The sequence below is a fragment of the Cephus cinctus genome, unplaced genomic scaffold (genome assembly GCF_000341935.2).
Source record: "Cephus cinctus unplaced genomic scaffold, Ccin1 Ccin1_scaffold0617, whole genome shotgun sequence".
Classification (NCBI taxonomy): domain Eukaryota; kingdom Metazoa; phylum Arthropoda; class Insecta; order Hymenoptera; family Cephidae; genus Cephus; species Cephus cinctus.
The window spans coordinates 370,064-383,522 of record NW_014333261.1 but is presented as its reverse complement, the minus strand read 5'-3'; the positions used below and the strand labels follow the sequence as shown (position 1 = coordinate 383,522).

The following is a 13,459-nucleotide window of genomic DNA, read 5'->3' as shown; positions in this document are numbered from 1 at the left end:
CTCTCTTTCTCTCTCCCCCCCCCCCTCTCGCTTCTTCGAGGATTCGCCACAAGTGTCATTAATACTCAAATTCATATGTATATATATATATATATATATTGTACAAACTCTTTTGTGCCTCCAACAAGTATCAGCTTTAACTCCAAATGATAGATTAGTCATTTGCATCGGGCGAAGGTTTTAGATAAGAGGTTGAGTCTAATATCTCGAGGCCATAGAATTCCGTATCGGACACTTCTCCTTTTCGTGATATGCAATACGCACTGCCACAATTTATATCGTGTCTCGTTATGGCTCGTATCATGCACGATAAATTCTCCCCAAGCTCGATAACCGGCGCTGTTAACTTCCCTACTTCACGTTTCTCTTCCAAGACTCTTAACGTACAGATATAAAAGACACTTGTAATTACAAAGATTCGTATAACCATGACGTAGGGCAACGTTGTCGACTACGCTAATCAATACGTCATCCATTTCACGAAAATCTCGTTACTCGTATCTGTACAGGCGCTACCATATTCAATAACGATTGTCATTACATGTTACTACGAAAATTTCATAGCCAAAGAATTAATCGTAAATTTTTTTTTTTTCAACTTTGATATCAACCTGATACGAGATAACAGACTGTCGTACGCGTTGTTCAGATAATGTCAAGAGAACTCCACGAGCCGTCCTTTCCTTATTTTACAGGGTGTTTCCGAAGTACGAAATAAATTCGTGGGTCGACGTTTCGTCGAAAAGATTTGGTCAGGGCGAAAAAAATGTTTGTCGATTTAGCTAAATATTTATTACGAATAAAAAAAATGAGACTATTTACGTCTCTTCGATTTAACGGTACTCCTTCCACGTGCTACGTCCACTTTAATTTTACTTAATAATTTCATCGATCGGAGAGTAATCGCGAAATTGTACCTTTCGTAAAATCGTTAATTCAACCAATTGGGAAGTCCGACTTGAAGGCACATTCTCTCGGCCTCACGTTATACCTAATATTGATCGGCACGAATACCGGCGAGTTGCAGTTGCCGTGCTGGCGCATTGTACCGAGTAGCCAGTAGTCCCTCTTCTTGTTCTCTCTTCAGTTGGCCGTAAGTGACTTCGAGAGAAGAACTTGACGATCCGATCTTTCGCTACCGCAGGTACATTACTACGAGTACCGGGCTTATTCGCTATGTAAATGGGATAAGTCTGTCCCTCTTCTTGGAATACTGGAAAATTCTCGTGTACTTAATATATATATGTATTATATATATATGGTATATATTGGTGTATCGTGTAAGTTGGCGGTTTTTAACGCGGGGACGATTAATACACGTGGCATTGGGTGATAAATAATTGATAATCAAGATAACTAGATGTATTGCGCGTGACTCCCGTAATCGTAAGGATATTATCGATTAACGTAAAGCATTACAGGATAATATGATTTGTCAATAAGCATTTAGAATTTTTTTATCAGTACTTGATGCATAATATATATCGTGTGCGAATACGTCTGTCTTATGTGGTTTGGACGTATGTTTTTCCTGTTTTTCTTTCTTTTTTTCTTCTTTCGAACAGGGATACCTTGGGGATAGGAATGAATTCACGCTGATGGAAATTACGTGAAATTATACGAGAGTTTGAACTTTATGCTCGTCTAAGGGCAAAGGTCAAGTCGTATGGAGGGAATGGAGGAATTTTTTTTTTTTTTTGTTGAAGAGGTGAGAATGCGATATGAATCCGAGTATTATATGGTATGGCGTTTCTATCATGGCTGCCGATCAAGATTTACGAGCTGGACGTCGTAATGGATTACAAGGAGGTTTGGCGTATGCGGCAATTACCACAGCATTTATTAATCATTTATACGTAAAGATTCTTAATGGAGTTTACTTGTTCGACGTGCTTTGCTTTCGCGACTAGACGCCTATCTTGACCCGGTCGGTTTGCAGTCCGTCGCGACGTCTTCGTCGTGTCAGAGAATGCGCGTTGATTTTTGGTTTGGTTATTTACTCTTTTTTTTTTTTCTAGCGAATAAATTTTCACTTTTGTTGCCTCTCTTTTTATCGTTTTTATTCATCCGGATGCTTTGGAAAATCTTTCAGTGACGTTGACGGGGACGAGGGAGAATCGAGAAATGCTGAATATTCAACGAGCGACGTAGTTGCTTTTTGACTTTAATGTATTTTTCTTTGACTTGACTTGAATAATTTTTTTTTTCTTGCGTACATGCATGTGTAAGACGATATTAAATAAAAAATCTGTCAAAGGAACACGATATAAATGTTTATGCACGCTGACAAAGTTGTTCCTGTGAATGAACTGGATGTAGAACGATTGAGATTAGTGGGTATGAACGCGACATAATTTTCTAGTAATTACCAGCAACCGCCAGGGGGTCATAAGTCGTTGGAAAATATTGCGTTTACGTCCTTCGCATAATATTACGAGCACCTCTCGATTCACGCTTGCGAAGGACGAGTTAGGAAAGGTGGACAGAGATACGAGGAAAAAGAAGTAAAAAAGAAAGAATTAGAAAAAGAAAACACCGAAGAAGAGAGGCAGGAGAAACAAGTGAACCTTATAAATATTAATGAGACGCGCGCTGAGCCCGATTGCCGCGCAACGTCAACCTGCACAGTCACCGTCGCAAATATCCACAGAATTATCGTCGATTAACGTGCCTTTTTCTTCAGCCGTGTCCCGGTTGCGATAAACGATCTCCAGTGAAAGTGCAACCGAACGACCCTCCAAGCACGATGAACGGATGCTGGGCGAATTCTCACCTCACGTCATATGACCAGGAACGCCGTCACTAGTTTAGACCGTTAGAAAATTTCCACGAATTTTTCAAATCACAATACTTCATTCGCGTAGATAATAAGACGTAAAGAAAAATATATGTCATACACGTTTTAATGTAACGACGCGTATCCTGATGCAGGTAAAGTATTCTCTATTTACTGTAGAAATTCGTAACTCTCGTCAGTCGAAGCTTTACGGCGCAGCCCGTAGTTCTGTACTTCGTGAAACTTGGGTTAGGCGTCCCCTCGTCGTGTACGGGATGCCTGTGCGAGGCCCACGCCTTCTTTTATTTTTTCATTTAATATGTCGCCTGTCGAACCTTCGTGCTCTGTGTTCTCATGAAGAGGCGGCTTGTCGAAGACAACCTGTAGTACACGGCACACACTGCAGAGTAGGTATGCGTCAGTGCTTTGAAGAATCGTCAATTAATTCACGAGAGCAACTGTGAGGATTTTCACGGGTAGAGAGAAGCGCGCCACTAGCGCCGCGTCGCGGCGTTCGCTGGAAACTCTTGTTCGAAACGAAGCGGCCCAGCTGTTCATTTTTTAGACTGCGTCATTGCTGCTGATCATTAATTATCCGAACTTGTGACGATATTACGTGCTCGTCTGTATGGTTTTACGTACTCGTATATGTGTATATATATTGCAACTCCATTGTGTACCAGCTTACGTACAACGAACACGTGTGTTTGCTACGCATCTGATGCCAGACACTTTACGCGGTACTCGCTGTATACATATATATTATACTGTCTGGATATACGCTACAGTATGTCGTATATTAGAAAAGCGGAGAGACACGACGATCCGGTAACTTGACAGGCCTAATTTTTTACTGGCAAATTCCACAGGTCTTTTTTACCATTACGCCAAGTTTATTATTGCTGGTAGGCCCTGCTCCGTAAATACGTTCACCGTTGCGTTACTCAGCGTCGGTTTCCAGCCCTTCGGGAAATTATTATTAGTTTAGACGTATACCCGATACGGTTATTTGTCGTTTAGCAGGGTTATTGTTTTATTAAGACAGTCGCTGATTGCTTGTCTTTAGTTTTCAATTTTCTTTCGTCCGTATCTGTATTCTTGTAAGGTCTGACGTCACTCGTCGATCTCTTTAAATTTGGCTGGAACAACATTGTACGGTGATAAACGATGGAGAATAAAAGGGTCAGTGCCGTATAAATTGGTTCCTCGAGGGCCCATCGAGATTGTATCTAAAAATACTTCGAAACTCGAAGACATTCTTTCGGAATATTGTTGGCTGCTGCTTTTCATTTATTTCCTCTAGGATCTTCGTTGATCCGTTCGTCTATCCGCGTAGAACGCTCGATGGGATATAAATCAGGATTTGGATAATTCGCCGAAACTTTTTCTCAACTTTATTTATTTCCTACGTTTCTGTCGCAAGACGAGACGAACGAAGCGCGCGAAATTCAAATCGATTTCTCCGTCATACTCGGTCGTTCACGGAAAAGCACCCGGTGCGTCGTTCACGTGTGGGCCCGGCTTTAACCCGACACTCTTACCCACCGACTATTTATGACTTTGCCCATTGTGGCCACGTCGGTGCGTGACTGAGAGACGCGGCTGCTTCGACCTTTTTTACGCACTTCGAGACTCGACGGGGACGCTGCTCCGAGAGACCAAGTGGAGGTTGTGGCCGCTTTTGTTTCTCTGCATCTGTATTAATATACAAAAAAATTTTTTTTTCAAAAGCCAGTTCAAGATCCACGCATTTCAGTATACACGCAAATAGATCCTTGATCAGATATTTATCAAAATTTGTATCACGTTCGATTTGATCGATTCGATGGCAAATATCGTCGCGAAACGTGGCATTTGCCATCGAATGCTCTGCTGTAATTTTACTGATAACGTTACCATCGTTAAAAACCATTTCGATAGTCTTATCTCATTGCCAGTGTCGCGAACGTTAACGCGGCAGCATCCCGGTTCAGGGACAATTGTTTCCAGTCGTATTATGCCTGACAGGATTGGTGAATATTTCAGCCACTCCTACTCGACTGTACGTATAAGGTGTCCGAGAATCAATCGAAACCAGACCTCTCCTTATCTACTTGAATCGAACGTGATATCAGTAGGATGGCTCCTCGTGATCTTGTAAAATCACATTCTATCGTATACTTAGATATGGCCCAGTATTATTCTAGAAATGTTTCAGAAACTCACGACGCGTGTATGCCCAATTGGTTAGAGACCTTCTCCAGCTCGTCCGGCAGTTTTCGGATGAATAGCAGTGTCCATGTACTGTTTGATTAAAAAAAAAAATAAATAAAAAAGGTATAAAAGACTCAGCGAAACGAAGATAATATATTCTCAAATAAATTACAAATACATTCAGATGCTCCTTAACGAACCGAGGCTACGCTTTTGACTGATGGAACGTTTTTTAATTAAATTCTATTTTTTTTTCTTCCTCAAATTTCTTGTTACGACCGTGTAAACATTGTCTAGCGTACTTCCGTCAATATCCAACCGAGGCAAATTTTTGTACGCACGTACGTGAATGATACAGTCGATTTGTAAGAGGTTCCCGTTGCCGTGTGACATGTTGGTATATTTTCGGCGTGCCATCAGACCCGTGTCAGCAACCATGACGGACGAATAGACACCGACAACAGGAGAACAGACGTGTACGCGGCTCCGACTGAAAGTCAAGAGGTAAAAATGCTGCACACCAGTCGGTTTGGTACGCCTGATTCTACCGTTGGGCCGCTGTGTCTGCTCGGCTGATGGCGATGATGGTGCCGATGCTGGTACTCCTGGTACTGTCTCCACGCCGTGGCAGCCTTTGGCGTGGCCTCCACCAGCACATCCCGTTTTCCTGGCGGCGGGCCAGAACTTATGCCAGGTTTCAACATACCGGCTGAGATGGATATTTTCGGGTTTATACAGGAACGAGCCTTTGTCGAAATCCGACGAGGCTGTCGTTGAAATTGAAAATTTAACCGAGTCCTGACGACCGGCGATGCTTTGGCGTTAGAGACAGGTTCAGGCATGTTTATAGGAGGCCAGTCGCGATTCGTCGAATATGACGATATGGTGGATACGTATACAGTGACAATGCAGCACAGTTCAATCTGGTCATAAGCTCGCTTGTTATAAGCGCCTTCTACTCTGGTCATTTTTCCTGGAGCGCGTGAAATTTCAATTTATATATGCATATATATGTATGATCGAACACGTGGCACTTTTGAGATTAAGACAGCCGAGTTCGCTCGAGGACTTGCAACGAGTAGTATCGCGCAATAGGATAATACTGGCAGTGGTGGTGGAGACTGTAATTCTGAGAAATACTTCGCCTACAGCCCCCAACGAGAGACTGGTAACCAGATTGGACTGGCATTCAGTCTCGAGTACCCCTTTATAATTTTTTAAGTATATTCACCAGTTTTAGGTTAGCTCTTGGTAACATTTAGAATCGTCTACTACGGTAAAAATTCACTGAAAGAACTTGAACCTTGCGTAGATTTGTATTTTGGGTTAACTTACCCGGTTCTTTTCCAGCAGTTTTTGCGCGTCTACACAATTACCAAAAACAAGCTAGATAAAGAAGTACTTATCGCATTAGACACGTTCGTCTTGTAATGATACACCCGTTAGTGTTACTTGGGTTGGCTCTATCAGTGCCTTCGCCTTATCTCCTCCAGTTGCCTTGTCACTTATGCTTGCTTAAATTGTTTATGATTTCGTGACAGTGCCCTTACGATTTCGTCATCCCAACTGTCCAAAGGGTCTCAAGATGGCCGCGGTTACCGACACGACGTTACACCAGTGACAGTATTACTGCGCGATCAGCGAATGTGGAAAGACTCGATTAAATTTTCAAGAAATTAGTCCAAAGGTTTCTTGAATTAACACCTCCACGAGTAACGCACCGGTCTAACATCTGACGGACGTACGAAGCGCCACATCCGATAGACTCGGTCGGTAACTCCGTTCGCAACTAACGACAGACGCCGTAAGCCAAACTACACGACTCTCTGAATTATCATACAAGCCAACTTAGCTAATAGTATCGCATACAACCATTCTTCATTTTCTCTCTGTATTTTTACTTCTCTATGCGCATCTATTTATTTATTTGTCTCTCGGCCGATAACTGATAAGTTTCCGCCTCGTACGGGCCAACCGGGTTAACGAGGGACCCTGAATATCCGTACGACGAGCAACTTCGTGTGCTCTATATACATATACATATATATACATATTTATAAAACTTACTTAAACCTATAAACGAAATGCTTATCGTTGGAATTGTTGCGATAAATAAGTAGAAGAAATGTTTGATAAAAGACTTTGATGGAAGTGTTACTTCTTTCTTTGTTTTCTTAACGTACGTCACCGACTCGCCTAGTTAGTGACTACAATGAAAAAGCTGCAAAAGTGTATTACAGGTACACGGCGAAGCCTATTCGTAGCTGCCACGGAATACGGCTTCCCCTGGAAGGTTCTAGCTTGCGGCGAAGAGGTTTGTGGGAAGTGCACTGGCATTTGTTCATTTTCAATTTGGCGCATGCGCAGTGCGCGACCCTATGACAGTTGACTATGAAAATAAATAAGAAACGTATAACAGATAACGCCGATAAAATGCATAGAAGCTACGCTATGCGTATACGCATACACACGTATCCACATCTAGCGTATTTTCTCGTGACTGTTCGCGACGCTCGCCACAAATACGCGGCGACAAGAAGCGACAGTACTTTAAATACGTGGGCGTCGTTTATACGTATCTATATGATTTTCTCGTGCGTATTTCGAATCTCGTGACTTTTTTTTAACGGCGTCGCAACGCCACCGGCCGATTCGTGCCTGCGGTATCCTACCAAGCGAATCCGTGACGTTCGACAGTCTTCTACAGTGGTGCCAATGTAAAATATGGTAATATCCGTGACCACGTGGATCAACCTCGCTCTCTCGCACTTTACGTATACGTATCTTACGTACGTGAATACGTAATAAGTACGCCTACTGTCAACCACATAGGAATAGAGTGTCGCGCGCGGACGACAAACACGCGAGTTTATCGGCCGATGGGACTGACCATTAACTTTGAACTTAACCAGTGCGATGTCAAAGGTCATTTCCGGGAGTGGGAAGGGGCGGGAGGTCGTTACTTCGTGACAGGTGTATGCATTTTTTTTTTATTTTTTCTTTTTTTTTTACATTTTTACTAGAAACATCTTTTTGTGGTGTACGTTGAAATTTTTTTTTTTTAAATCCTAGTTTAATAAAATACAAATACAGTGTCAATAAGATCCGAGCAAACGTCATCCTCAAGAGGCGACGACTCGTTAATCCTCCCAACGGGATTCCTGGCTGCCAAAACTTTCGTCGAAACGCTTAACGAACCGAAAATATCTCTAGGGACGACCGGCGTCGCTCGTGGCTGGGAAGATTTCCAGATATCGGTACCGATTTGGCGTCATTGACCGCTGATCTCTTTGGGCGCACCTTCATGCATTATTTATTTACATGATAATAAGTATATAATTGAATATGATTATTGGTACGTGTATATATATATATATATATCCTTTGTACATTCGATTTGTACACCTGGGAACAAATAACGTACTTGGGTATTTTCGAATTTTTTTTTAATATTTTTTTTTTCACCGATCACTCACAAGTATTTGACATTATTTTGAATCATCGGAATTCAGATGGACCACTCTCCTCTGTCTTGTGACTCGGTTTCGCTTTTATTATTAGAAAAGAGAGAATTCGATGCGGACTACAAAACGGCGCTGTTCGCGTCATTCACGCGTTGACGTTAAAAGCCGTCTGCGTCACGGTATCAAAGAATAAAAAAAATGATCTGGTTACCAAGGCAACAAAGACGAATGTATCCATGGAGAGGGATAAAGATAGTTGGATTTTTAAAGGAAGTGGGTGGGAACGAACGACGTAGAGAAAATTGGAGGTAATGCGAAAGAAAGGCGGGTTATTTAAATTGATATTAGGAATGGTGGTGGAAGGAAGGAGCATTTTGTTAATGATTATTTCCGGCTAGCACGCGATCATTAGTCAGAATTGCTTTTGAAATTCTCGCTACAGTGTTCTGACGTAGGAATGAAACTTTGAAAAAAAAAAAAAAAAAAAAAATTGAAAAAAAAATAAAATTGTCTCATTCATCCTTGTACAAATTTCTCGGATGGCTGTACGTCTCCTTTTTCTCTTTTTGCTTTATCTCTCTTAATTTTCAACGTCGTTCGCACGACCTCGTTCGTTTTTGCCACCTCTTGATAATTGTTCTAATTAGCGAGAACCAGTTCTACGAAGTTTCAGAATCGGATCTACGATGTAAGTTATATTTAAAAAAAAAAAAAAAAAAAAATCTTTACCGCGATACAAATATAGTTGATAAAAATATCCTGTCAGAAAACAAAGTGACAGATTTGACAGCTGTCACGTTCAATTTTCGTATTTTACACGGTAATACTTTTTTTTTCGAATTTCCCGCCATAAAATTTAAACTAATATCGAGCATTCACCTGTCCAGATTCAAAAATTATAATGGTCCTCATGGAATAGGCTAAAGGCGATTTATCGTATCGTCCATAGGCTCCTTCCTGTCGGAGGTCCACATAGAGAAACGTGGTCCGCGAGCACATGGCGCACTCGAGAGGCTCAAATGTGCCCAGCAGGCATATCGCCGTAGCACAGAAACGTTAAGCTAAGCCAGAGAAGCGCTAAGAATGAGGATCGGTTAATACCGCGTTGCACCAGCCTAGGCTAGAATAGCGAAGCTTCGTCGAGCTTTGGCTTCGGCCATCCTAGAGTTGCTAGGCGAATGATCACGTGGTACAGTGCGTGCGTGTGTGAACGCATCATTAGCGAGACTATCATTAGCCGGCAAGGCCGTGCCAGGGCCGGATTTTCATCGTCATCGTCAAGCAGCTTCAACAACTGCACATCACCATAGGCATCCTCGTATTGGCCTCGGAAAAATTGGATATGAAAAGAAAAGATTTGGATTTTGACAAAAAAAAATGTTAAACCAACCATTAGTACCGATAAAGTCCAGGAATCAAGGTCCTGGTGGGTGCAGGGCTTCGATTTGACGATTTCGTATAGTAGCCGTGAGTGCGAGAGAGACACGCCTATCGCCGTTAACGCGAGCGAGACAAAGACGGACATATCTTTATTTTCCATTCGCGCTTCTTTTTTCCCATTTTTCATTTTCTACCGAATCATCGCTGAATTAATGACATTTTGTATAAAACAAATGAGACGTGAATTTATTAATTTTTTTTTTTTTACGTGGAATAAAAAACAATGTCAAAGTTTCACGATACATTCATTCACGGCTTTGCGCGTCGGTATAACAGGGACCGATGATATCGACGTTCAGTCCAGACAATTACCCGAGGACGGCGAAAAGTCCTGACCAGGTGCAACCTCATCCGCACGTCTCCCGCCGGACAGATCCGACCCGGAGGATCGTTCGCTCCCGTTGATGTCCCCCCTGAAGCTGTCGTTTCGCGGACCTCGTCTCCCGGAGAAGGTCACCCTGTCTCCGGCATCCCCGTCGCAGCATCTTCCCATCTTCCTGCGTCTCCTCCTGCGTCTACTCTTGGACTTACATCTCCTGCGATGACGGCGCGGTCTTCTGCAGGACCTTCGGCGGGGTCTTCTGCACGACTTTCTACGTCTTCTTCGGCGGGACTTGCAGCGGCCATGACGGCTACGTCTCTTTCGTCTACGACGCCGGGAGTGACGCTTGCACCCTCGGCGCCCGCGCTTCAGGACGATGTCCTCCACGGCGTCCATTGGGCCGTTCCTGATGTCTTGATCGCCGCATCTGTAGTAACCCCTGGGGAAAATTGATTTATTGATTTTTAATCGATACAAATTTTATTATTATTATTATATATATATATATATATATATATATATATAATCTCACCCCTTAGACCGATGCAGGACCCCGAAGGAGAGTCCACGGCGTAGGGCAATGTTGACATGCTTCCTGACCTTTGGTGCTGGTACATTGTATTCCTGCGATATGTAATTGCTGATCTCCTTAGACGTGGACCCTTGCATGTCTTGCAGCCTCTTTATCGCGTTCACCACTAGGGCCTCGATCCTTGGCGATTTTCTGGGAGTCATGGCTAGGTCTGTGAAAAAAAAAAATTTTTTTTTCTCAAATTCATCATACCAATCTCAGGCAAAATCATTTATGCTAATTACCGTTCGGATGGTCTCATCTCACGGGGAACTCCCGGAAGATGCTTCTCGGTCGCTATGGTCGGTGCCCGCTGACGTTATGATAATATATTCCGATGACGATACACTGGGAATTTTAATTGCACGGGCGATCTCGCATTTCCGGGAATGGCAAATCGTGTTGTTGTGTATTAAAAAAAAAAGAGGGAGGAAGATATAAAAATATCATTGAAAATTACACTCAATAAATTTTTAACATTTTTCTATGAACACCGACCCGCGAGACGGATAAATTTATACAGAAAAACTGTTGCCATGGATACGATCGAAAAATTTTTCTCTTTTTTTTCTTCTAATTTTCATGTTTATTACGGACCACTAGGTTTTTGCTCGATCGAACGTGGAAAAATTTTTATTTGACCTTTTTTTTTTTACGTCACGCTCCTGGAATCTGGCAAAATCTTTCAGATCTTATCCCAATCCCGTCACAGTAGGGCCACCAAGGACCTTTGCGATATCTTGGTCCTTTTCTCTATGCTGCATCCTCCGTACTGTGTCTCGCTCTGTGTATTCCACTAGGGGCAACGAGATGTCTGAATGGCAGCTTGAAAACAGAGACGGCCGAATACACGTATGTCGCGTGCGCAAGAGACAGCACGAGGCTTTTGCAACTGGCGGGTTTATCTACAGGGTTGGTCAGTAGAAACGCACCAGCAGAAGTTGGCCGCAAGTGACCGATTCCCATAAGCTGACAGTTCGCACAGCAATAAGATTATTGAAATATTTCAATAGTTAGGTCACCGAAATAATTAATGAATATTGTATTAAAAAAATATAATATCAGTTAAGATTTATTTTCACAACATATTTTTTGCTATAAAAACATTTGAATTAATTGATTTTTAAATAAATTGCAGCATCGTATTGCAGAATTGCAGTTGTGACCATTAATTGGAAATATTCAAAATTGTGAATATCTTGAGCTTTACATTATTTTAATTGCAATATGTTGTGAAAATAAATCTTAAATGATATTACATTTTGTCATTACAATATTAATTAATTATTTCGGTAACCTAACTATTGAAATATTTCAATAACCTTATTGCTGTGCGAACTGTCAGTTTGTGCTTATGGGAATGGGTCACGTGTCATTTATCGAAGAGGCCATACTGCCGTGTCGGTCACTTGCGGCCAACTTCTGCTGGTGCGTTTCTACTGTCCAACCCTGTATAGCCTCCTTTAGTCACGCACACTCTTATGTTACTTTGAATATTATTTATAGGACTCAGTGTGTACGGCACGGAATTCATTTCGCTCTCTCTCACTCTCACTCTCTGTTCACGTCCTCTTTCTCTCCTTATCAGTCTTACTCTCGGATGCTATGTTGGCTTTTTATATTTTTATCTTGAATCTGTCATTGTCTCTCTCTCTCTCTGAAGCGTGTATCATACATTTCTATATCTCTCTCTTACGCACGGATCAGTCTCCCCAATAATTCAGGTACACTTGAAATTATACATTTTACCCCAAAAACACAGTCGGCCGAGGCCCCCTTCCCACTCCTCCCGAACGATCGATAACTCTAATTTTCATCGAACGATAACTGTACCTTGAGGATAATAAGAAATTTTCATGAAAACTCAAGCCTTCGCTCAGTCTTGAAATATTGGTCATATGCATACTACATTCGTATTAAGAAATATTTAACAAGGAATTCACGCTCGATAACTTATCGAATGTCCCATTGGTTCGTATGACACTTAATGTACCATATTTATATTATGGTCGTTGCCATAAGTATGCGCAGCTATACGAAATAGAGCTTGTACAATATTTCTAGTAGTCACTTTGCGCTTCTCTGGCGAGAACGAAAATAAAGTCACTGAATGCACTCGTTGCGGTATGCGCGGAATATAGAGCCCTATGACGTCACTGGTTTCTGTGAGAACATTAAGCTATATACGCACACCCACGGAAGTCAGATATCTTGGCGTCGAAACAAAACGCTCAGAGCGGGACGATGATAAATGTGTTTAATTAACCAAAAGAGAAAATAAATTTTCTATTTTTTTGTTCCTTCATTTAAGTCATACGTAAAATTAAACCAAAATACATATTGAAATTCCACTCTTGCTTTTTGTTTCAGGTAAGTTTAACGAAAGATAAACCTCATCGACGTCCAGCGTCCAGAACAAAAGATTATTACGAGATAATTTTCGCTCGTCGTGCTTGTCGTTGGCTGCCGACAAGAAGGTGGACACGCAACGGAGCGACCGTTCACGGTGAAATCTTCATTCGGACCAATCGGAGACTAGCGTCTATAACGCAGCGACCAATGAGTGATTGGATTAAAAGTTTTCAGTATGCACAGTGTGAATGCTGCTTTATACCGATTGAGTAGTGAAACTTATGAAAGTGATTCTAACGACGCGACATAACCTTAAGGCGAGTTTCGCGGGGTGGGGGGGG

The 13,459-nt window shown here is 42.0% G+C and overlaps 4 protein-coding genes and 1 long non-coding RNA gene across 10 annotated transcripts in view; 2 read left to right on the top strand and 3 right to left on the bottom strand.

The window, feature by feature from the left end:
* The window catches only part of LOC107269260 (thyrotroph embryonic factor), a 69,691-nt gene that overhangs the window by 1,790 nt on the left and 54,442 nt on the right, over positions 1-13,459 (top strand). The gene's annotated exons all lie outside the window — the stretch shown is intronic.
* On the bottom strand, positions 1,594-3,394 carry LOC112494571. The gene is made up of 2 exons (XR_003060136.1): positions 2,898-3,394; positions 1,594-2,802 (listed from the first exon to the last, which is right to left on the bottom strand). It is a non-coding gene; the product is annotated as an uncharacterized LOC112494571 (long non-coding RNA).
* On the bottom strand, positions 3,624-6,770 carry LOC107269263. Of its 4 annotated transcripts, XR_003060132.1 has the most exons (4): positions 5,518-6,770; positions 5,315-5,459; positions 4,982-5,059; positions 3,652-4,471 (listed from the first exon to the last, which is right to left on the bottom strand). XR_003060132.1 is itself a non-coding variant. In XM_015742931.2 (3 exons), exons 1-2 carry the CDS (start codon positions 5,935-5,937, stop codon positions 5,003-5,005), a joined length of 504 nt encoding a protein of 167 aa, XP_015598417.1. In that variant the 5' UTR covers positions 5,938-6,770; the 3' UTR covers positions 3,624-4,471; positions 4,982-5,002. The 4 variants fall into 4 exon arrangements, 3 of the variants coding, with proteins under 3 accessions (XP_015598417.1, XP_015598419.1, XP_015598418.1); XM_015742931.2 differs by lacking the exon at positions 5,315-5,459 and having other exon boundaries at positions 3,624-4,471; positions 5,491-6,770; XM_015742933.2 differs by lacking the exon at positions 4,982-5,059 and having other exon boundaries at positions 3,654-4,471.
* LOC112494569 lies at positions 7,544-13,453 on the top strand. Of its 2 annotated transcripts, none has more exons than XR_003060133.1 (2): positions 7,544-7,696; positions 13,137-13,453. XR_003060133.1 is itself a non-coding variant. In XM_025086559.1 (2 exons), the coding sequence occupies exons 1-2, from the start codon at positions 7,849-7,851 to the stop codon at positions 13,389-13,391; spliced, it is 351 nt and encodes a 116-aa protein (XP_024942327.1). In that variant the 5' UTR covers positions 7,710-7,848; the 3' UTR covers positions 13,392-13,453. The 2 variants fall into 2 exon arrangements, 1 of the variants encoding a protein (XP_024942327.1); XM_025086559.1 differs by lacking the exon at positions 7,544-7,696 and adding an exon at positions 7,710-7,944.
* Positions 10,032-11,310, bottom strand: LOC107269262 (histone H5). Its single transcript, XM_015742928.2, has 3 exons — positions 11,012-11,310; positions 10,728-10,938; positions 10,032-10,634 (listed from the first exon to the last, which is right to left on the bottom strand). The coding sequence occupies exons 2-3, from the start codon at positions 10,928-10,930 to the stop codon at positions 10,169-10,171; spliced, it is 669 nt and encodes a 222-aa protein (XP_015598414.1). The 5' UTR covers positions 10,931-10,938; positions 11,012-11,310; the 3' UTR covers positions 10,032-10,168.

Excerpts from the sequence above, each read along its gene's own strand:
- LOC107269263 (XM_015742931.2), bottom strand. The coding sequence starts at position 5,937 with ATGACCAGAGTAGAAGGCGCTTATAACAAGCGAGCTTATGACCAGATT. Across the intron at positions 5,060-5,490 it reads CAGGCGTACCAAACCGACTG|TACATGGACACTGCTATTCA; the intron begins GTGTGCAGCATT and ends TTAATCAAACAG.
- LOC112494569 (XM_025086559.1), top strand. The coding sequence starts at position 7,849 with ATGGGACTGACCATTAACTTTGAACTTAACCAGTGCGATGTCAAAGGT. Across the intron at positions 7,945-13,136 it reads GTCGTTACTTCGTGACAGGT|GTAAGTTTAACGAAAGATAA; the intron begins GTATGCATTTTT and ends TTTTTGTTTCAG.
- LOC107269262 (XM_015742928.2), bottom strand. The coding sequence starts at position 10,930 with ATGACTCCCAGAAAATCGCCAAGGATCGAGGCCCTAGTGGTGAACGCG. Across the intron at positions 10,635-10,727 it reads GTCCTGCATCGGTCTAAGGG|GGGTTACTACAGATGCGGCG; the intron begins GTGAGATTATAT and ends AATTTTCCCCAG.